General features: G+C 46.6%; 1 protein-coding gene across 5 annotated transcripts in view; it reads left to right on the forward strand.

The window, feature by feature from the left end:
- ADCY10 (adenylate cyclase 10) overlaps positions 1 to 23109 on the forward strand; it is a 4100562-nt gene that overhangs the window by 3927451 nt on the left and 150002 nt on the right. For all 5 annotated transcript variants that reach the window (XM_078679137.1, XM_078679136.1, XM_078679138.1 and 2 more), the window contains one exon: positions 20433 to 20550. In XM_078679137.1, the coding sequence (XP_078535263.1) occupies positions 20433 to 20550 (118 nt within the window). The remainder of the gene's footprint in view (positions 1 to 20432; positions 20551 to 23109) is intronic.

Here is a 23109-nt window from a genome sequence, read left to right on the forward strand (position 1 = left end):
TGTTGTTTTCTCGTTGCTTTTTTAACAAGGCTTTTTTTCTGTTTGGGTGATCAAGTATTTAGATCTCATTTGTTCTTTGAAAATTTTTATTGGGATTCCGCTTCGAGGGCTCCTTCTTTTTTCGATGCTGAAGTCTAGCTTCTACTTGTGGTTCTGGGGGGTTGGGAAGAAGGTCACTCTGGGTGCATTACCAGGGCACCAGAACTAGGTTTTGGGGGGGAGAGAGTGTGGATAGCGGGGAAAGCCGCATTTCCAAAGGGTGAGTTGGTAGCACTTGGGAGGTGGGGTGGTGGGTACGGTGAAATAATTAAAAAACTGAGCAGTAGCAATAAGGGGCGGGTGAGAATGCATCGATCAGAAAAAGAGACTGGTATGAAGCAATGTCAATTCTTGAAAAATTTGTATATTTAACAAATGTCGTATAATATCGACTAATGGAATACTGAATAAGCGTAAATACAGAGGCCTAATATGATGGTTAGTTACCTTAAAACCCCAAGTTCTCTTAATTCAAGAAACCGATCTTAAAACTAATTCACCAAAACTATATATCCCGGGGTTTTTTCCAGAGCTTTTTTCGCTTCAGCAGGTCTCGCAATGAGAGGGGTTGTGATCTATTTTTCGAGGGAAGTAGATTGGGAATTCCGGCAAGAGAAGAGTGATCCCCAGGGTAGGTGGATATGGGTTAGAGTTAAAGTTAATGGGAGTTTCCTAAATCTTATAAATTATTATGGCCCCATAATAGACAACCCAGCCCCTTTATCCGCATTCCATAGGCTCCTGGTTGGGGCCCCTGGCCAAACATTTTAGGTGGCAATTTAAATTGTATACAAAATCTAAAATTAGATACTTCGAATAAAAATAAGAAACAGTTGAAGCCAAATACTAAAAAAGTACTAGATGCTTTAATTCACGACTTTCAATTAATGAATGCTTGGCGTAGGCTGAATCAGGCAGCAAGGAAGTACACCTGTTACTCTAGTCAATATCATACTGCTTCACGAATTGACTTTGTTTTGGCATCACGATCTTTAGCTCTTAAAACTGCCAAAATTGGCCTTAATGCCTTTTCGGACCATTCATTTGTCCAAGTCGAAGTGGAAATTGGTGAAGTGAGGAGGAAGAGATCTAGGTGGCAGATGGATCGCCTCCTTCTCCAAGACCCAGTTTGGGTGGGAGCTTTTAAGGAATGGATAGTAGAGTTTTTTGGGATTAATGAAGGCACAGCTGACATTTTTTCAGTTTGGGGTGAGTTTAAAGCCGCCGCTCTGGGCCAAATGATTGCCTCATCCGCAAAAAATGCCCGAAAACGATTCGGTCAAATCGCAGAACTCCAGGCTGCTCTTTCAACTGCCTCAGGATCTTCTAATTCTTCATCGTGGGGCCTCTGGGAAACAGCTAAAAAGAACTTAAGGGATTTTTTTTGTTTTAGAAGAAATAAACAACTCTCAAACCTATTTACTGTGGGTGTACGAAGAAAGCCAAATGGTGGGAAAAATGTTAGCCTGGTCAAAAAAAACTCGCCAGGAGTCAGCCTGTATCCCAGAACTGCTAGACCCTAAATCCAATATAGTAGTAAGGGATAAATCAGAAATTGCCTGGATCTTTACTGAACACTATACACAACTATATACTACTGAATACGTGGCTACCCGTGATGAAATTCACAACTATTTTAATCAGGTAGAATTCCCTAGGATTTCGACAGATATGATTGCCCAGCTACAAAATGAAATTTCTACGTCGGAAATTTCTTTAGTTATTAAGTCTATGATGGGGGCTAAAGCTTGTGGGGAAGACGGAATACCGATAGAATTTTATAAAATGTTTGCTAAAGAGTTGATTCCGTTCCTTAGAAAGCTTTTTAACTATATTAAAACGGGGGGAGCGGTTCCAAAGGAATGTAAGCAAGCAATTGTGGTTAGTTTTCCTAAAAAGGGCAAGGACCCTATTAATGTAAATACATATAGACCGTTAAGTCTATTCAATGCGGATTACAAGATCCTGATGAAGGTTTGTGCACAGTATGTTACTCCAGCGGCCCAGCTAGTCATTCATGGGAATCAAACAGGCTTTATTGCTGGACGATCAATGGCTTCAAATACAGGCTTTCTTATTCAGGCAATAGATTATTTTAACGTGAATAAGACTCCTGCATGTATCATGATGGTCGATGCGGACAAAGTTTTTGATTTAGTTAATTGGGTTACTATAGTTTTGGGGCTTGAACTGTTTGGCTTTCCGCATCAAGTTATCCCTATGATACAAAATATTTATCAGGGAGCCCAGGTTATTAATAGTAATCAAGTTGGATCAGTTGCTATCAATTGGGGAACGAGGCAAGGGTGCCCTTTGTCCCACCTATTGTTTACTTTTTTTTATAGAACCATTAGCGGTAAAATTACGCGCTACCCTGAATATTCTTCCTCTGATCTCAGGTATGTCTAAACTTAAACTTTTTGCAGATGATGCCATTGTATTTCTTCGTCCCACTAAGCCCAATATAGATAGGAGTTTAACTGAGTTTAAGAAATTTGAATTAATTGGCGGCTATAAATAAATCCATTAAAAACAGATATTCTAATCCTTAACACCAGAGCGGAGTTCTTGCCAGAAAACCTTAAGCAGCAGGCCCTTAAAAACGATCCAATAAGCTACCTTGTGTTACTTGTCACAGGGCAATATGGTCAGCTCGCCAAACTAAATCATGAAGCAACCAGCTTCAAAATTTAGAAGCTGCTGGAAAAATGGGCTAGTTTACCGTTAACTTTGATCGGCCGTGTGGCGCTCAGTAAAATGTCCATATTCCTTCTGTTATTTTTACTTTTTTCTACCATCACTATTAAGATTAATAATAATAGGTATTTTAAGGAATTAGACTCAATGACTAGAATCTGGAATAAGAAGGCAGCCAGAGCTAAACTTGCGGTTCTACAAATGGAGACTAAGCTCGGAGGTTTAGCACTTCCTCATTTGTGCAAATACTCCGAATCTGCCTTTCTTGATTCAGTTGCTTCTCTACTTTCCAATACCGGACGCATGGACAATTTTTTTATAATAAAGATGATTCAAGAAGCAGGAACCCAGATCCCTACTTTTCTTAAAACTTCCAAGCTCCCCAAAAAAAAACAGGTACAAAACGCTTCTGGATTTTTCAAGTAGATTGCAGTTTTTTTTTAAACAGAGTGGGTTTTCCGGTTTCCATACTTTAACATTGAGCAAGTGTAAAGACTTGGGCTTTCATATCCATTCAACTCATCTCAGAACTTGGCACGATTCTGGGCTGGGGTTATTGAGTCAGTTTTTTATTCAGTATAGAATGATTAGTTGGCAAGAAGTCCAGGTGAGATGCCCTGAGTGGAACAGGTTATTGTTGTTTGAGTATTTGCAGATAGTTCATTTTCTAACTAAATTTAAGTTAATATTAAATCGACCCCCTTCTACGCTCGATTCTGCTTTATTTTCAGCAAAAACTCAGAGGATAGGCAATTGGTATCGCCTGCTACGATCCCAAAACGATTTCTCTCAAATAGATACGTTTTTGGTGAAAGTTGCTCTGGAAACTCAATGCTCTTTCTCTAGTCAAAAATGGCAAATCATATCATCTACAGGGAATAGGGCATTGAGAGCGGCTAATTTCAAAAGAATGGCCTTCCTTTTACAATGGATGGCTTATTATACCCCAAAGGCTTTAAATAGAATGTACCCTGGTGTGGAAAACAGGTGTTTTCTGTGTCTTTTCCCTTCAGAAGGGGGATGGCGGCATATATTTTTCACCTGCTCTAAATTAGAGGCGTTCTGGAAAAGCATTTTTGGCTACTTTAGTCAGGCAATTCAGAAACCACTTGCTCCAATAGCGGAAGCTGCTCTTTTTGGCTTCACTAACCAAGGGATTATCTTGTCGAGATGGGAGGGCTATTTTCTAGCTGTTACTATGCTAGCGGCTCGCTCTTTAATCTTGCAAAACTGGAAATCGCCGGAGGCCCAGCTCTACGTGAAATGGTTAAATAAAATGTGTCGTACCAAAAAGTTTGAGGAAACATATGCGGAGGACGGGGTGTAAACTTATTGTTTGATATTTCTTTTATGTTCCAATTTAATTAAAACATATCGCGTATGTCATTTATTTATTAATTGCATCCTTGTCTGTATTTGTTTTTTCTTTTGTACATATTTTGTTACTTAATTATGAAGATGAATCACTTTTGCTCTGCTCAATAAAAAAAGTTTCTTACAAAAAAGTTTTGTAGGGAGAATCAATGCACTGCCTACCTGTTTACAGCAGAAAGCTGTAGTTATCAGTAGTTCTCCAGGACGTGGCTCGGTATCAACATAAACCGCGAATCTGAAAGAAACAGGTTAGTATTAGATTCCTTACCTTAGAATATCCCCAGGCGTCAGACTGGATCCGGAAAATTTTGCATAGCAGTAGCCCTGCGCGTCGGTAGGCGTGGCCTGCGACTCTGCATCCGTCGTCGGCGTCGTTGGCATCAGGATGACGTCATCGGAGTACTTAGACGCTGCCCTCGCGTGCTGACGTCAGTTCTTCTATTTTCTGCGCCAGCAAGCGCAGGTCCGGAGAAAGTGGTACCCTCTAGTAATTTTTTTACTAAGCTTTTTCAATCCTTTTTGGATCCATTTCGAGTCTACGACTCCATCGGTGCCGGTAGGGATGCCCGGGTGCAAGGCCTGTGCCGACTGCAACCGACTGATGTCGGTTACCCACCCCCATGGCCGGTGCCTACATTGCCTGGGGCCCGACCACGATGACAAGTCGTGCCCCGACTGCCAGGCCTTGACGTCGAAGGCTAGGCGGGAGCAGTCCCGTAAGCGCCTCGAGCTCCGGCAGTCGGCCCAGCACCGTTTGAGGTCCCGGTCCGAAAGGAGGTCGAGGGACCGGTCGCGGGGCCGGAGTCATCACAGCTCGGCGAGTTGACACCACTCGTCGGGCTCCAAGTCCTGAGGTAAGTCGAAGAGACGACATCGCTCTTCTGACTCCCCGCGACGCGGCCGGAGGTTCCGGTGACTGCTCCGTCGGGTTCCGCGCCGCCTTCGGGCAAAGCGGCCCGACTGGGAGCCCAAGCGGGCCGGGTGCTTCGGCCCCAGCGCCGTCGGGTGCTTCGGCGTCGGTGACTTCGGTCCTGACGCCACAAGGCCCCACTGGATCCGGATCCGGGTGGGCGCTGGTCGACCTTACGACCCCGCCGGTGTCAACCACTAGGGTATGGCGTATTCAGAACGGCATGTCAGGTGCTCCTTAATGGCAACCATCTTATCACTAAAAGCTGTAACATAGTGAGTTGAATTTCTGGCAAACGTGCAGGCACGGCAGGAACTGCATTTAAAGAAACCTGGTTTCATGAGCCAAGTACTTTTTGCTTTCACCTCAGGCATAGATTTCACCAGGGCATCCCTCATAGAGGGAGCCCGTCTGAATGTGATAGCTGGCAGATTAGGTAGAATTGGCCTCAAGATATTATCAGTTACAATTATTGGCCATTCAGAATAGATAATTCTACGGATTGGCTGCTCTTGTACATTAAAAGTAGTGATAAGCCTAATGGACTGCACGCTGTTGTCAGCTGTCACTGTAACTGATAGGGGATCAATCTTGGGCTGAAGAAGAGTTTCCCTTTGTTTGGCATTAGCTTTGTTCAAGGCCGTGGTTACTTGTTTTCTAGTGTAACCTCTGTTTACAAAACGTTGGAATGCCTCCATCTGACACTTTCTAGCTACTGATTCAGAAATGCAGATACGATGTATGAGAATAAATTCGCCATACGGTATGCTGTTTATTAAGTGTCTGGGGTGGGACCTGTGGGCATGAAGGATGGAATTCTCAGCAGCGGACTTACGGTGTAACATAGTCTGTAAGACTCCCCCATCAACATATAGCAGTACGTCCAGGAACTCAATCATAGATTTATCAATAGTGGCAGTGAATCTAAGATATATATATATTCACTGAAAAAAACATACGTTTCAGGGGCGTTATGGTTAGTTGGACATTTCACTGGTACAAAACCATTGAAATTCCCCCGTTATAGTTAGTTCAGCTAACTATAACTCGCGCGCCCGCAATGCACTGCTGATGATGTCACATATTACATCACTCATTACATGGTCAGTGACATCACTCATGACATCTCAAATGACATCACTCCTGACATCACTGATGACATCATCCAGAGAATGTGTGCTTTTCTGAAAATTAAATATATTTTATATATGTATATCTCAAGGTCGATGGAAGAATAAATGGGTATATAAGTGTCTAAAGGGATGATGTGTGCAAACATGCCCTGTGGCGCGTTTTAAGTTGGGGAATTAATTCCTCTTCAATCCTGAGGATCCCTGGCGGCCAACTAGCCCACCAGGTACCTCCAATATGCGCCAGGGAGCTGCGTTGCAGAGAGGTGTTCAGAGACCATGCCCCTTTTTACAACACTCTGCAACGCAGCTCTGTGGCACTTACTGGAGGTACCTGGTGGGCAAGTTGGCCCCCAGGGACCCTCAGGGTTGAAGAGGAATGAATTCCCCAACTTAAAACGCGCCTCAGGGTGTGTTTGCACACAAGTCACCTCAGGCCCCGCCCCCTCCCTTCACCACTGTGTAAATGGGCCCCTTGGCGCGTTTTAGGATGGGGAAGTAATTCTCCTAGAATCCTGAGGGTCCCTGGGGTCCAACTAGCCCACCAGGTACCTCCAGTAAGCGCCACAGAGCTGCGTTGCAGTGTAAAAGGGGGCGTGACCTCTAAACACCTCTCTGCAATGCAGCTCCCTGGTGCATACTGGAGGTTCCTGGTGGGCTAGTTAGCCCCCAGGGACCCCCAGTATTCAATGAGAATTACTACCCCATCTTACTATGCACCAGGGAGCTCGTTTGCAGAGTGCTGCACGGAGGGGGCGGGGCCTCCGGCACAATGCCAGTCCTTTTTTTTTTAAAGAAGGGGGGCTGTGTGCCCCCCCTCTTCCTTCTCTGTTGTATGGGTCCTGGGGACCCCATCAAACAGGGCCTGACCTCCAATTAAAAAAAGAAAAAATGTTACGGGAAGGGGCCAATTCCGGACCCCCTGGATCCCATCCCCCGGGGCATGGCCAAATATATTTTTTTTATTTATGGTGGGGGGCTGCATGGCCCCCCTCCTAAGGCCTCCATTGGTCCAGGGCCAGTCTTTATTTATTTATTATTTTTATTTTTTCTTTGGGAGGGGGGCCACGTGGACCCCATCCCCTGGGGCTGCCCCTCTCTGTTGGGGACCATGGGGGGTCCCCAATCCCCCCACAGTCCCGCCAGCTCCCCGAGTCCTTCGGGAGACAGCATTGCTTTTTAGGGCTCGCTGGTACTGCATCCGAAGTATGCGTCCAGCTGGAGCCTTTTAGTTGCTTGACTCGGGGGAATGAGGGACAAAAGGGTGTTACGAGCTTGGATTTGGGTGCGCTTCGTCCCGCGCCGTGCACATGCGCGCGCATATACACAGACAGACACAGCCAGCCCCCACCCCTCTGCATGCACGCACAAACATACACACGCTGCCGCCCCCACCCCCCTGCACACACACACAGACAGACACGCACGCATACACACGCCGCCGCCCTCTACCCCCCCCTCTAACAGGCGCGCTGGGCCTACCTCCTAATTTAGCCCCCCCCGACGCGCATCTCGCTGCACTCTTCATTACAGCCGGGCTCGCTGCACTCTTCATTACAGCCGGGTGCTTCTGCCGGTGTGCATCTCGGTTACGGCACTTTCAATTCTGTGGTAGCGTTCTAGTGTTCCGCTACCGGAACAGGATATGGGAGGAACAGGAAGCGGAAGGCGGCCATATTGTTACTTGGCGCCGACCGCTAGTAGCAAGTCATATTCTCCCGGCGCTCCGGAATAAAGTAGCTTGAATTACTCACCAAACGTGTGTCTCATTTGCATTATTACAATGGCGACGAGTTATGGGATTTAATCCCGAGAACACACGCGACGGCATCGCGAGCGCACGCATTTTGCGTGAGAGCAGCACAGAGACCCGGAGCGCGGCAGAGGAGCAGCCGAGAGGCAGGAAATTGGCGCGCAAACAGCCAGCAACCCCTGAGGCCACCGCAGCACCTAAGTCCACGACCAGTGCAGTGGAGAAAGTCACCACTCCACCCAGCATCGACCAAGGTGGACAGAGGGCACTGCAGAGCAGCTGAGGGCACCCATACTAAAGGCACCAAGGTACCCGGACCAGCAGACCATCGTGGTCCATATAGAGTGACCAGGCACCCTGGAAGATCAGCAGACTCTGGAGGAAGCATCAGGCTCAGCGCACACAGGTACAGGAGGCAGCCCACAGGCTATATCAAACCCCACAAAGAGAGGACAAGGGGAAGAAAGTGATGAGGAGTACAAGGAAGAAGACGAAGGGGAGCAGGACGCTCCAGGCAGTCCGACCAGGCGGAAGGTCACTACAGCAGGGAACAGAAGGAACGCTCCAGTGATGGCAGCCCAGAGCACGTCCCTCACCCAACTGGTACCATTCCTGACAAAAAGTGGCGAACCGGAAAGGAAGTGGGAAGACTAGAAGAGGTACTTCCTTAACTATCTGGAGGCGCTGGAAGAGGAAGGTGACACCCAGTTTTCTAGCAAAAGGAAAAAGAAAATCCTACTACATAATTTAGGCCCAGAAGGGCTCAGGGTATATGACACCATTGTCAAAGGTGAGAGAGACGCCGGAGACACAGAAGTATTTGATCACGCCATCGCCGACCTAGATGCACACTACAGACCGGTTGTGTGCGTCGCCATCGACAGATTTAACTTCTTTCAAAGAAAACAAAAAAGCGGTGAGACTGTAGACGAATACGTTGTGGCGTTGCGGAAGTTGGCCCTCACGTGCAAATTTGGGGGACTGCATGATGAACTCATCAGGGACCAGATTATCATGCACACTTCAAGCTCTCACATACAAGAAAAGTTGTGGGTGAATGGTGACGCTCCACTCAAAGAAATCTGGGCGATGGTCAAGAAAGCGGAGCTATCTAGAAGGTGCGCTCAGGCAGCGAAGAAGGACGTCCAGGAGTCGCAAGCCGTATGCAAGGTAATGGCGACAAATAGGCATGACCGTTCGAGGCAGAACGAGACGCGGAGGAACCGAGGAGGTGGAAGATCTGACAACACCAACAGACACCCGACGGACAGCAGGCCCAACAAAGGAGGAAAACCTCAATGTTACAGGTGTGGTAGCAATGCCCATCTGGGAAACGACAAGGCGTGTCCCGCCTTTAGAGCTAAATGCTCTTACTGCAACATTTTCGGACACTACGAAAAGGTGTGTCGCAGGAAACCCAAGAACGCCATGGTACGCTTGGTAGAACAGGAACAGCGGGAAGAGGCCAGCGACCAAGAAGACACAGTGGAAGAAGAGGAATTCCTGTACATTGATGTCCAAATACTGGAAATGGACGGTTCAAACTCAGATAGACCCCGTCTCGACATGCACATCGGGGGAGTACCACTGGAAATGATCGCAGACAGTGGGGCGCCCATTTCTATTGTTCAAAGACAAGTTTGGGAAGACAACTTTGCGTCACACATCAAAGAGACTGGACGGAGTGAGAGAGTGGACGGAGAGCAAGACGACAGGAGGAGAGAAAAATGGTGATAGAGTGGAGACCCGAGCAGGAAGAAGAGTAAAGGTACCTGAGAGGTTCAAAGACTATGAAATGGACTGGAAGTAAGACTCTTGTATACTGTTTGATTATTGCATAAAGGGGGGAGATATGTGGTAGCGTTCTAGTGTTCCGCTACCGGAACAGGATATGGGAGGAACAGGAAGCGGAAGGCGGCCATATTGTTACTTGGCGCCGACCGCTAGTAGCAAGTCATATTCTCCCGGCGCTCCGGAATAAAGTAGCTTGAATTACTCACCAAACGTTTGTCTCATTTGCATTATTACAAATTCCAGCCGTGTGCCCCTCAGTGTCCCACTGGTAATTTAAGGGGGCTCCTCGCCCAGGCAGGTCTATTTGGTAACAGTCTTCCGGCCCAAGGGTCTACAGTCGCATCTCCTCGCCCCCAGGGGCCCACGCAGCAGTCCCAGGCTCACAATGAGCGAGAGAGAGGGACTTTGGCGATCCGTACCGGGGCTCTTCAGATGGCTGCGGCTGCGGCTGCGGCTCTCGCGGGTGCTCGTTGTTTCTTCTTGCCTCGCCAGGCCTCACTTTCGTCCAGGGCTCCCTTGTTGGGCCCGTGAACTGGTGCTGTCTTCGCATCCTGGTCTACTGCAGTTCTGGTCTTGTCCTGTGAGTTTGTGACACTTCTTACGTATTTTTTTTATTGTTCTCTTCGATCCTCATGAAACTGCTAATTTGGCCATGAGCTACTCCCCCCCCCCTCTTCCCCCCCCCCCCCGCCGCTTGCATTTCCCGTACTTGTTTGTTAATCCGCGCTTGCAAATTCCTGAAGCGGCAATGGAGGCGTTACAGCGCCACCTGCTGACTGCGTGTGTTTATTGCAATCCGTTTGGCTTTTAGGACTGAGGGAGTGAACCCGTGATTCTGCCAGTCTGAATGGAATGCATTAGCGCCGTCAGGTTTTGTATGGTGATGCTTCCCACGCTGGAGCCTGTGTCTGTAACGAGAGACTTTTCTCTTATCTTTACTTTCACAATGTCTTGCTCGGCTTGTTTACGCTTCATTAGCGTGTGCTGGAATCCTTTCTGAAGTGTAGAATTTTACACCGAAACTTACACTACAGCAGACTTTGAGCCTGCTCTCTTCCCCATAACATATGTTTACGTATTTTATGTAATTAACACAGTTACAAACCTCGTGAAAGCAATTTTGTAAAAAAAAGTTTAATTTAACAAATTGATTCTGTTTCAATTTAAAGCTACAAACGTTGTTGGTGTGTAGCTGCAAACATGTAGGTATAGCCGTTTTGGTACTGGTTAATTTGTAACTTGCGTTACACAGAGTTGATCATCTGAATTTTAATAGAGCCTCCGCTACTGCCACTTTAACACTTTAATTTCTAAGAGAAGAGATGCATGCGTTTTAATTATGCGGTAGCTTCACACAGGGTGTTTTCTGTTTAGCTTGCACAACATAAAGCATATAAACTATAGAAATAAGGGTGGGATGTTGTTAAAGGGTCAAAGTGGCACCGTACGAGTTTGGCAAATATGTTTTATTGTTTAGTTGTAGTTATTCATCTTTTATTGTGGACGAAGTACTGTTAATTTTGATACATGTAATAAATACATTTGAACGCAAGTGGTGCTATGCTATGAAATTATTTTGTATGTAGATGGGAATAATTAGCTATTGCCGCCCTGTTAGTGCTTGTGAATGGTTTATGCACAACTTATACTTTGAAAACGATATGTGTTTACGGGTTTTGCATTGCGATCTTTAGCATACAGACAAGGCACCGTAAATTTGTAATTTTTAATGTGCATAATTTAGTCAACCCGACCATATATTTGGGTGGTCGTCAGCCATATAATTTCAGTGGCTTTACAGATATATTGATGTTTGGAATATACACAAATGGACATCAGGATTTATGTTGCAAAGCTACTGTTACAGGTAAGTAATGTGCTTTTGAAGACAGGCATGTGGAGTAGTTAATAAGGGAGGAGTGCAATGGTGCTGATGACCCGGCCCCCCCACCGCATGAACCGTGTACAGAGTTTTCTCCAACCTTTTGGTCAGATGCTAGTCGTGCTGTATGTACACACCCTGCCCAAAGCTCGCCATCCCAGAAACAGACCACAGTCCTTGTACTTGCTTTCTACTCAGCGGCTGTACTTTGTGCTTCCTTGTGGTGCCCACAGGGCTTATGCTGTGGAGCTATAAGGGTAATAGGGCTTGCCATGTACACCTAACAGCCTACTGCATCCTAAAGTGGGGAGGCCAAACATGTACTTTTCTTTGCTATATGTGAGTTTTTTTTGTCTTATATGTGCTTTATGCTCACCATTTGTGCTTCTTGTGCATTCTTTGGAATCCGAATGTGTCCTTTTCAGGCCACACAAACCTTCTTTACCTATATACGAGTCTTTTGGACGTAACGTTTGGCTTTTACACTTCACTGTGTATTGAGCCTTTGTTCACGATATCTGCTTTTAATGTTTTAGGCGTGCCCTTTAAACTTGATATGTGGCTTTTAGTTTCGTAAACCTTTTAGTTACATTGCTCAGTAAACACGTAGCTACTGCTGCCTTCGTAATGCTTAACTTGCAAATAATGAAGTGGCGGTGTTTCAGGAGGCAGCTGCTTCACAATATGATTTTTGGGGGGGGGATGTACCTGAAAGAAGAGTATATGGACTAAACTTTAATAGGATTTTAGCGGCAGCTGTTTTCAGTAAATTTGACTTTTTGGGGCACATAATTCCGTCAACCCAGCAACATTTTTGGGTGCTCTCCGGACACATAATGCCACATAGATTTACATGTGAATGTAAATATAGATTTATGGGGCAGGTTACAGGTAAGTAATGTGTTTATGAAGACAGGCATGTGTAGTAGTTAATAAAGGACTGCAGTGGTGCTAGTGACCCAGTTCCCCCACCAAATTATCAATTTCCGTTTTTAAAACTATATCCTTTTGGGCAAGCGTTACTCTCGCTGTATGAACACACCCGTTTTAACGCTCACCATGCCACTAACAGAACACAGTTGTATCCGCTGTTTGCGGTGCTTCTCTGTGGTAATATAAGGCAATGCTTATGCTGTGGAAATATAAGGCAATAGTGCTGCCATCTACATATAACCGCCTACAGCATCCTTCCTAAGGTGGTGTTGGGGAGGCGGGGGGGAAACAGGTACATTTGTTCGCTCACTGTGACTTTTATTTTCTTAGTCCTGCCTTTTGCTCACGGTTTGTGTCTTTACAGAATTTCTTGTGTGGCCTTTGGAATTGGTGCTGCTTTCCTAGTGCTTAATTTGTGACAAACAGATTCACTCTATCTATCTACCGCCCTCACTCCATCTATCTATCTACTTCCCTCACTCCATCTATCCATCTACCTCCCTCACTCCATCTATCCATCTACCTCCCTCACTCCATCTATCCATCTACCGCCCTCACTCCATCTATCCATCTACCGCCCTCACTCCATCTATCCATCTACCGCCCTCACTCCATCTATCGCCCTCACTCCATCTATCCATCTACCGCCCTCACTCCATGTATCCATCTACCGCCCTCACTCCATCTACTGCCCTCACTCCATCTATCCATCTACCGCCCTCACTCCATCTATCCATCTACCGCCCTTACTCCATCTATCCATCTACCGCCCTCACTCCATCTACCGTCCTCACTCCATCTACCGTCCTCACTCCATCTACCGTCCTCGCTCCAGCTATCGCCCTCGCTCTAGCTATCGCCCTCGCCCTATCTATCGCCCTCGCCCTATCTATCGCCCTCGCCCTATCTATCGCCCTTGCCCTATCTATTGTCCTTGCCCTCGCCCTATCTATCGTCCTCGCCCTATCTATCGTCCTCGCCCTATCTATCGTCCTCGCCCTATCTATCGTCCTCGCCCTATCTATCGTCCTCGCCCTATCTATCGTCCTCGCCCTATCTATCGTCCTCGCCCTATCTATCGTCCTCACTCTAGCTATCGCCCTATCTATCGTCCTCGCCCTATCTATCGTCCTCGCCCTATCTATCGTCCTCGCCCTATCTATCGTCCTCGCCCTATCTATCGTCCTCGCCCTATCTATCATCCTCGCCCTATCTATCGTCCTCGCCCTATCTATCGTCCTCACTCTAGCTATCGCCCTATCTATCGCCCTCGCCCTATCTATCGCCCTCGCCCTATCGCCCTCGCCCTATCTATCACCCTCGCCCTATCTATCGCCCTCGCCCTATCTATCGCCCTCGCCCTATCTATCGCCCTCGCTCTATCTATCGCCCTCGCTGTATCTATATCGCCCTCGCCCTATCTATCACCCTCGCCCTATCTATTGCCCTCGCCCTATCTATCGCCCTCGCTGTATCTATATCGCCCTCGCCCTATCGCCCTCGCCCTATCTATCGCCCTCGCCCTATCTATTGCCCTCGCCCTATCTATCGCCCTCGCTGTATCTATATCGCCCTCGCCCTATCTATCGCCCTCGCTCTATCTATCGCCCTCGCTCTATCGCCCTCGCTCTATCTATCGCCCTCACTCTATCGCCCTCACTCTATATATCGCCCTCACTTCACAAAACTTATTTACAAAAGTTTAAGCTCTTGCCATTATAAATTACAATAACTTTCATTTAAGTATTAATTATTTAAAAAAAATAAAAGCCATTGTTATTTGTAAGATCAATACTCCTAAGTCACGTAAATACAACACATGTTGCATTACAAATGCTATAGGTGTCACATTTGAGAAAGTTAAACATATTGGCATTGTAAATGACAAAGCTATTAATTTCGCTATTTTCAAAACCAACACATAAATAAAAAATTTGTAATTTACAATACCAATAGCTCAAACTTTCCTAATGCGAGACCTATTGCATTGCAAATGCTTGTTCATAAGGGTAGCTGCTGACATGCAGGTCCCCTTATGGAAAAGCAATTCTGCTGTGCTTCATTGAAGCGAGAGCAGGTTTTCCTGCTCTCGCTTCAATGAAGCAAAGCAGAGTTTGCAATGACTGTCATAGCAAACAGCAGTGTCCTGGGGGTGGGTACCCACTGGGGCGTAATAACAACAAGAATAATTGTGACATGAATGTAAACATTGAAGGCTTTTCAAAGCCCACGTGGGCAGTAAGAAATGAAGTAATGGGATATATTTGCTTGGTCATTAAATATCAAGGTAGGATGCGCTCCTTTGAGCGGGCCCTATCAATATAAATGCAGGGTCTAATGAAATCAATCATTTCCGATCGTTTGTATTTATTAACTATATTTCGTTTTTAATGAATTAATTCAATGACAAAGAAAAATGTATATTCGTTCCCTTTGCAGGTAATGACACAATTAATACTAAGCAGTTTACAAGAGTGGTATACTGATCTTAGAGAAATTTACCATGCAAACATTTCTACTTTCAAGCAGATGAAAAACTACGAGTCTGTTTTCTAATGCATTATGTGTGTAGTTTAACACGTGACTAAGTCAGATGCACAGTATTTTAAAATGGTGAAATTTTGTCAAAAAACTTTATTGGTGAACAATCCTGCGAGTTCAGGTGAAACGCGTCCAAGCAACTGACACATAAAGCTTATTTTGTCACAACACGGCGTCGTGTGTCCTTGGTAAACTGAGGTGGTGGAAGCATTAATACCGATCGAGCTTGTGTGATTCGGAGTGACGACGCGCCCTCTGGTCTGGTGCGCGGTGGTTGTAATACAAGCAAAGGAGGAGACGTATATATATACATACATACATACATATATTTTGATATATTTATATATACGCACACACACACACACACACATATATATACACATATATATATATATATATAAATATGTATTTATGTATATAGGTATATGTATATACAGTTAATGTGTATGGGTTGTAAATGTAATCGTGGTAGTAGATGTATGGTAAGTGTATTACGTGGTGCTTTACTTCTTAGTAGTAACTTATAATTGTGACATAGCTGTTGATGAGCTGTTGATGCTGGGATAATGCTACTTTGTGAGAAGTGTTACTGTGCTGTCTGTAGTTTTTGACTGCAAGTATGAGAGAGCAGACAATAGTGTCAGACTGCTACTCTGTGTGGTGTGCAGGCTGCCAGGAGTGTGTCACTGCTATGCTGTGAGAGCTTTGCGAGTGCTCCTGGATTTGTGCGACTCGCACTCCGATGGTTTTAGGGGCGCTGTCAGGAGTACAAGGTATTAGGATATAGGAGAGTTTGGAATGCTTCAGCTAGAGAATGTCTGTGAGGGGTGTGAGTGTGTGGCTTATATGTAGAATGTTTTGCTTTTCCACCATCAAGGCTTTAACAGTTCCCCTCCGGTTTCCTTTGAGGCCATGGCTGAAGACACATTTTATACATATTTAAAGATAAGGGTTTCTTATTCTTGAAACAACACTACAACAATTGTTCCTAAGTGGAGTCCTCCTTCCTCCCATGTGTGAGCCTTGACAGTCTGCTTTCCCTAGAAAGGCTACCTAAAGATTTGGAGAGGGCCATTAATGACCCCATGGGTGCTTGTTGACTGGCTCCTCCCCGAAAGCTAGCATGATCAGTGGCCACCCCCACCACCACAAAAATGTACAGTGCTTCGGGGCTCTGCCCTCACCCTCACATGAACAGTTTTGCAGTTCGATTCGATTCAATAAATGGCTCGCGGCTCCCGCCTGCATGAATCTTCTCCATCTGCGTGATTCTTCTCCCACCTGCATGATTCTTCTCCCGCCTGCATGATTCTTCTCCATCTGCGTGATTCTTCTCTCACCTGCATGATTCTTCTCCATCTGCGTAATTCTTTCCCCACCTGCATGATTTTTCTCCCGCCTGCATGATTCTTCTCCCATCTGCGTGATTCTACTCCCGCCAGCATGATTCTTCTCCATCTGCGTGATTCTTCTCCCACCTGCATGATTCTTCTCCCGCCTGAATGAATCTTCTCCATCTGCGTGATTCTTCTCCCACCTGCATGATTCTTCTCCCGCCTGCATGATTCTTCTCCCATATGCGTGATTCTACTCCCGCTAGCATGATTCTTCTCCATCAGCGTGATTCTACTCCTGCCAGCATGATTCTTCTCCATCTGTGTGATTCTTCTCCCACCTGCATGATTCTTCTCCCACCTGCATGATTCTTGTCCCATCTGCGTGATTCTACTCCGCCAGCATGAATCTTCTCCATCTGCGTGATTCTTCTCCCACCTGCATGATTCTTCTCCCGCCTGCATGATTCTTCTCCCATATGCGTGATTCTACTCCCGCTAACATGATTCTTCTCCATCAGCGTGATTCTACTCCTGCCAGCATGATTCTTCTCCATCTGTGTGATTCTTCTCCCACCTGCATGATTCTTCTCCCGCCTGCATGATTCTTCTCCCATATGCGTGATTCTACTCCCGCTAGCATGATTCTTCTCCATCAGCGTGATTCTACTCCGCCAGCATGATTCTTCTCCATCTGTGTGATTCTTCTCCCACCTGCATGATTCTTCTCCCGCCTGCATGAATCTTCTCCCATATGCGTGATTCTACTCCCGCTAGCATGATTCTTCTCCATCAGCGTGATTCTACTCCCACTAGCATGATTCTTCTCCATCAGCGTGATTCTACTCCGCCAGCATGATTCTTCTCCATCTGTGTGATTCTTCTCCCACCTGCATGATTCTTCTCCCGCCTGCATGATTCTTCTCCCATATGCGTGATTCTACTCCCGCTAGCATGATTCTTCTCCATCAGCGTGATTCTACTCCGCCAGCATGATTCTTCTCCATCTGTGTGATTCTTCTCCCACCTGCATGATTCTTCTCCCGCCTGCATGAATCTTCTCCCATATGCATGATTCTACTCCCGCTAGCATGATTCTTCTCCATCAGCGTGATTCTACTCCCGCTAGCATGATTCTTCTCCATCAGCGTGATTCTACTCCGCCAGCATGATTCTTCTCCATCTGTGTGATTCTTCTCCCACCTGCATGATTCTTCTCCCATCTGTGTGATTCTACTCCGCCAGCATGATTCTTCTCCATCTGTGTGATTCTTCTCCCACCTGCATGATTCTTCTCCCGCCTGCATGATTCTTCTCCCATATGCATGATTCTTCTTCCACCTGCATGATTCTTCTCCCATCTGCGTGATTCTACTTCCGCCAGCATGATTCTTCTCCATCAGCGTGATTCTACTCCGCCAGCATGATTCTTCTCCATCTGTGTGATTCTTCTCCCACCTGCATGATTCTTCTCCCATCTGTGTGATTCTACTCTGCCAGCATGATTCTTCTCCATCTGTGTGATTCTTCTCCCACCTGCATGATTCTTCTCCCGCCTGCATGATTCTTCTCCCATATGCATGATTCTTCTTCCACCTGCATGATTCTTCTCCCATCTGCGTGATTCTACTTCCGCCAGCATGATTCTTCTCCATCAGCGTGATTCTACTCCGCCAGCATGATTCTTCTCCATCTGTGTGATTCTTCTCCCACCTGCATGATTCTTCTCCCATCTGCGTGATTCTACTCCCGCCAGCATGATTCTTCTCCATCTGTGTGATTCTTCTCCCACCTGCATGATTCTTCTCCCGCCTGCATGATTCTTCTCCCATCTGCGTGATTCTACTCGCGCCAACATGATTCTTCTCCATCTGCGTGATTCTTCTCCCACCTGCATGATTCTTCTCCCATCTGCGTGATTCTACTCCCGCTAGCATGATTCTTCTCCATCTGCGTGATTCTACTCCCGCTAGCATGATTCTTCTCCATCAGCGTGATTCTACTCCGCCAGCATGATTCTTCTCCATCTGCGTGATTCTTCTCCCACCTGCATGATTCTACTCCGCCAACATGATTCTTCTCCATCTGCGTGATTCTTCTCCCACCTGCATGATTCTTCTCCCATCTGCGTGATTCTACTTCCGCCAGCATGATTCTTCTCCATCTGCGTGATTCTTCTCCTGCCTCCTTCATTCTTCGCTCACCTGCGTGATTCTTCTCCCTCCTACCTGAGTGGAAAACTGAAAGTCTCTAGAGCTCAGCAGGAATTGAGGAAGAAAGAATTCCTTCTCTTGGAGCCTGCAGCATTCAAGCAAGAACATTATATGAATCAAGAGTTCTCTGATAACACAAGGATGGGGACCACTTTTCATCTATCCCTGTGCACGACCGCTTGTCATGCCACCTTCAAATATAATTCTTCTTGTCTAAAGACACTCTGGCTAAGGTAATAATCGCCCATAAACTTAAAAGTAATTTAAATAATACCCTGTCTATTTTAAGAATTTGTATTTGTTTTGGTTAAATGTTTGTACTTGAAAATTGGATGAACCTGTCCTCTTGTACAGTGCTGAAATGCCTTTGTCCATGTTCGCTCGCAAAAAACAAATACATAAAATAGGCGTGCTAAGACATATGATGCCCAATTCAATGCCCGTAAAGAAGATGAACCAAAGGGCACACCCAAACCTCTTCTCTCCATACTGCTCTTTAATTATTTTTGTGGTTGTATGATCTGTGGCAGACAGCCAAAGCTGTCTGTAGCCAGATTTAAGAAAGACTGCTCTTGAGAGAACGTCCTTCCAGGACTGCACTGTGGGTAGAGTGACTAGAGCAGGCCTGGGTGCGTCCCCAGTGCTTCAAGCTATAGGATGGAATCAGGGCTTTAAATTGGAACAAATAAGTGCAGGTACTCTTAAAATTAGCTATGAGTGTAGCAAGTTGGCGGGGCTAAGGACAAGACATATAAGACACTTCTACTATATGGCCGAATACTTATATATTTTTGAGTGCACACTCACAGAAACAAGCAGCAATGCTCACACAAAACATTCCAAGAATGTCCTTTAAAATACCTCCCTAGTGCCTGGATTCTCTCCATCTTTCACTCGCTTTTCTCTCTCACACACACAAACATGCTCACACAAGCAGACAAACAGCCAGAGACGAGCAGACAGACACTGACACAAAAGACTCAGGTGGGATAAAGGCCATTTTACACCCCTTATCTCCTGTGGCTTACTTAATTGATGCTATTGCTGCTGTCAGCGGGATGCCTGGATTCGAGTGTGCACAAATGCACACCATGGTGTGAATGTGATTGACAGAACAGGGCCTGAATGCACCCTGCTGTGTCAAACACAGCGTGATGGTGAACACCGGACATTATGCAGATGAGCCCTGCTCAATAGTTTAGAGGTGGCTCAGCTTGGGCTAGAGACGCTTTGGCTGCCAGACACCCTCGTTCGTACACGTGAGCCAAAAACCATGAGCCTACCTTTGATGAGTACCGGTACTCTCCTTGGCAGCGCCGGTACTCAGAGCGGCAAAAATGAGAAGTGCCGGTACTCAGTACCGGTGAGTACCGGCCCATTTAAAGCACTGGATGGAATGAACAGTGTAAATACCTCTGCAGCTGTAGATATGACAAGGGTGGCTTGGTTACAGTGGACATCAAGCATTCAAGGTTGGAGACTGGTGGGGTGAAGTAGAGGTACAACAGTTATATATAACACAAGAGGCGCCTTCGTGCCGCAGAGACTGTCGTGGCCCAAAGGGCGGGGATTGTAGGTGTACAGGCCTGGCACTGAGAACGGGGAAGGGAGATCTACTGTTGGAATGCGGGTGTTTTTTAGTTTGCACCTCAAGGCACTGTAGATGCCTGAGGAAAAGTTGTTCCAGAGATGGGGTTGCACCACTTCTAATCTCCTGTCACCTGTGCACTATGTCTTGGAATGGGCAGAAGGTTTTTACCCAGGGAAATGAGGAAAGGGGGTTGAAGGTGGCTATGCTGTGTGGACTGACCATCTTTGGTATCCCTTTACAGGATTTGCTTACAAACCATTTGACGACTGCTTGGACTTTGTTGACAAAAATCACACTCACTCGGTGTTGGTGGCTGACAATCGTCTCATGCTGAGTCTAATCGCATCACTGGCCTTATGGTAAGATTCTCTTTGATACCCTTCTGTGCTTGTATTGTGCTAGTAATGCCCGAGCTTTCACCTGCATACAACCCTGACTGATGTTCAAGGACTCAGTCTCAATGGTTAGATGTTATTCACATACCTGCCTGTAACCTTTCAGCCCTCAAAGATTGAGCCCCCATTGTAAAGACCCAAACCTATACATTAAGATATTCACTTATCACCTGTGCTATTTTAGCACTGATATTCAACAGACTGAACCCCATTGTAAAGAACTGAGCCTCTTGTAGTATCAGCCATGTCTGGGAGCAATGCCCTCTGCACACACCTGCTACTCAGGCACTAAATCTCTGTTGTAATCTCTGAACTCCCTGTAGTATCTGTCGTATCCTGAAGAGCTGTCTTCTGCACACATCTGCGGCTCAGGCACTGAATCTCTGAACTCCCTGTAGTATCAGTCGTATCTTGGAGAACTGTCCTCTGCATACATCTGTGGCCCAGGCACTGAATCTCTGAACTCCCTGTAGTATCAGTCGTATCCTGGAGAGCTGTCTTCTGCACACACCTGCGGCTCAGGCACTGAATCTCTGAACTCCCTGTAGTATCAGTCGTATCCTGGAGAGCTGTCCTCTGCACACACCTGCGGCTCAGGCACTGAATCTCTGTTGTAATCTCTGAACTCTGTGTAGTATCAGTCGTATCTTGGAGAACTGTCCTCTGCACACACCTGCGGCTCAGGCATTGAATCTCTGAACTCCCTGTAGTATCAGTCATATCCTGGAGAGCTGTCCTCTGCACACACCTGCGGCTCAGGCACTGAATCTCTGTTGTAATCTCTGACCTCCCTGTAGTATCTGTCGTATCCTGGAGAGCTGTCCTCTGCACACACCTGCGGCTCAGGCACTGAATCTCTGTTGTAATCTCTGACCTCCCTGTAGTATCTGTCGTATCCTGGAGAGCTGTCCTCTGCACACACCTGCGGCTCAGGCACTGAATGTCTGTTGTAATCTCTGAACTCCCTGTAATATCAGTCGTATCCTGGAGAGCTGTCCTCTGCACACACCTGCGGCTCAGGCACTGAATCTCTGTTGTAATCTCTGACCTCCCTGTAGTATCTGTCGTATCCTGGAGAGCTGTCCTCTGCACACACCTGCGGCTCAGGCACTGAATCTCTGTTGTAATCTCTGAACTCCCTGTAATATCAGTCGTATCCTGGAGAGCTGTCCTCTGCACACACCTGCTGCTCTGGCACTGAATCTCTGTTGTAATCTCTGAACTCCCTGTAATATCAGTCGTATCCTTGGGAGCTGTCCTCTGCACACACCTGCGGCTCAGGCACTGAATCTCTGAACTCCCGGTAGTATCAGTCGTATCTTGGAGAACTGTCCTCTGCATACATCTGTGGCCCAGGCACTGAATCTCTGTTGTAATCTCTGAACTCCCTGTAGTATCAGTCGTATCTTGGAGAACTGTCCTCTGCACACACCTGCGGCTCAGGCACTGAATCTCTGTTGTAAGACACTGAAGCCTCTGCAGCATTAGTCGTATCCTGGAGAGCTGTCCTCTGCACACACCTGCTGCTCTGGCACTGAATCTCTGTTGTAATCTCTGACCTCCCTGTAGTATCTGTCGTATCCTGGAGAGCTGTCCTCTGCACACACCTGCGGCTCAGGCACTGAATGTCTGTTGTAATCTCTGAACTCCCTGTAATATCAGTCGTATCCTGGAGAGCTGTCCTCTGCACACACCTGCGGCTCAGGCACTGAATCTCTGTTGTAATCTCTGAACTCCCTGTAGTATCAGTCGTATCCTGGAGAGCTGTCCTCTGCACACACCTGCGGCTCAGGCACTGAATGTCTGTTGTAATCTCTGACCTCCCTGTAGTATCTGTCGTATCCTGGAGAGCTGTCCTCTGCACACACCTGCGGCTCAGGCACTGAATCTCTGTTGTAATCTCTGAACTCTGTGTAGTATCAGTCGTATCTTGGAGAACTGTCCTCTGCACACACCTGCGGCTCAGGCACTGAATCTCTGAACTCCCTGTAGTATCAGTCATATCCTGGAGAGCTGTCCTCTGCACACACCTGCGGCTCAGGCACTGAATCTCTGTTATAATCTCTGAACTCCCTGTAATATCAGTCATATCCTGGAGAGCTGTCCTCTGCACACACCTGCGGCTCAGGCACTGAATCTCTGTTGTAATCTCTGACCTCCCTGTAATATGTCGTATCCTGGAGAGCTGTCCTCTGCACACACCTGCGGCTCAGGGACTGAATCTCTGAACTCCCTGTAGTATCAGTCGTATCCTGGAGAGCTGTCCTCTGCACACACCTGCGGCTCAGGCACTGAATCTCTGAACTCCCTGTAGTATCAGTCGTATCCAGGAGAGCTGTCCTCTGCACACACCTGCGGCTCAGGCACTGAATCTCTGTTGTAATCTCTGAACTCCCTGTAGTATCAGTCGTATCCTGGAGAGCTGTCCTCTGCACACACCTGTGGCTCAGGCACTGAATCTCTGTTGTAATCTCTGAACTCTGTGTAGTATCAGTCGTATCTTGGAGAACTGTCCTCTGCACA

Source organism: Lissotriton helveticus, chromosome 3_1 (genome assembly GCF_964261635.1).
Source record: "Lissotriton helveticus chromosome 3_1, aLisHel1.1, whole genome shotgun sequence".
Taxonomy (NCBI): Eukaryota; Metazoa; Chordata; class Amphibia; order Caudata; family Salamandridae; genus Lissotriton; species Lissotriton helveticus.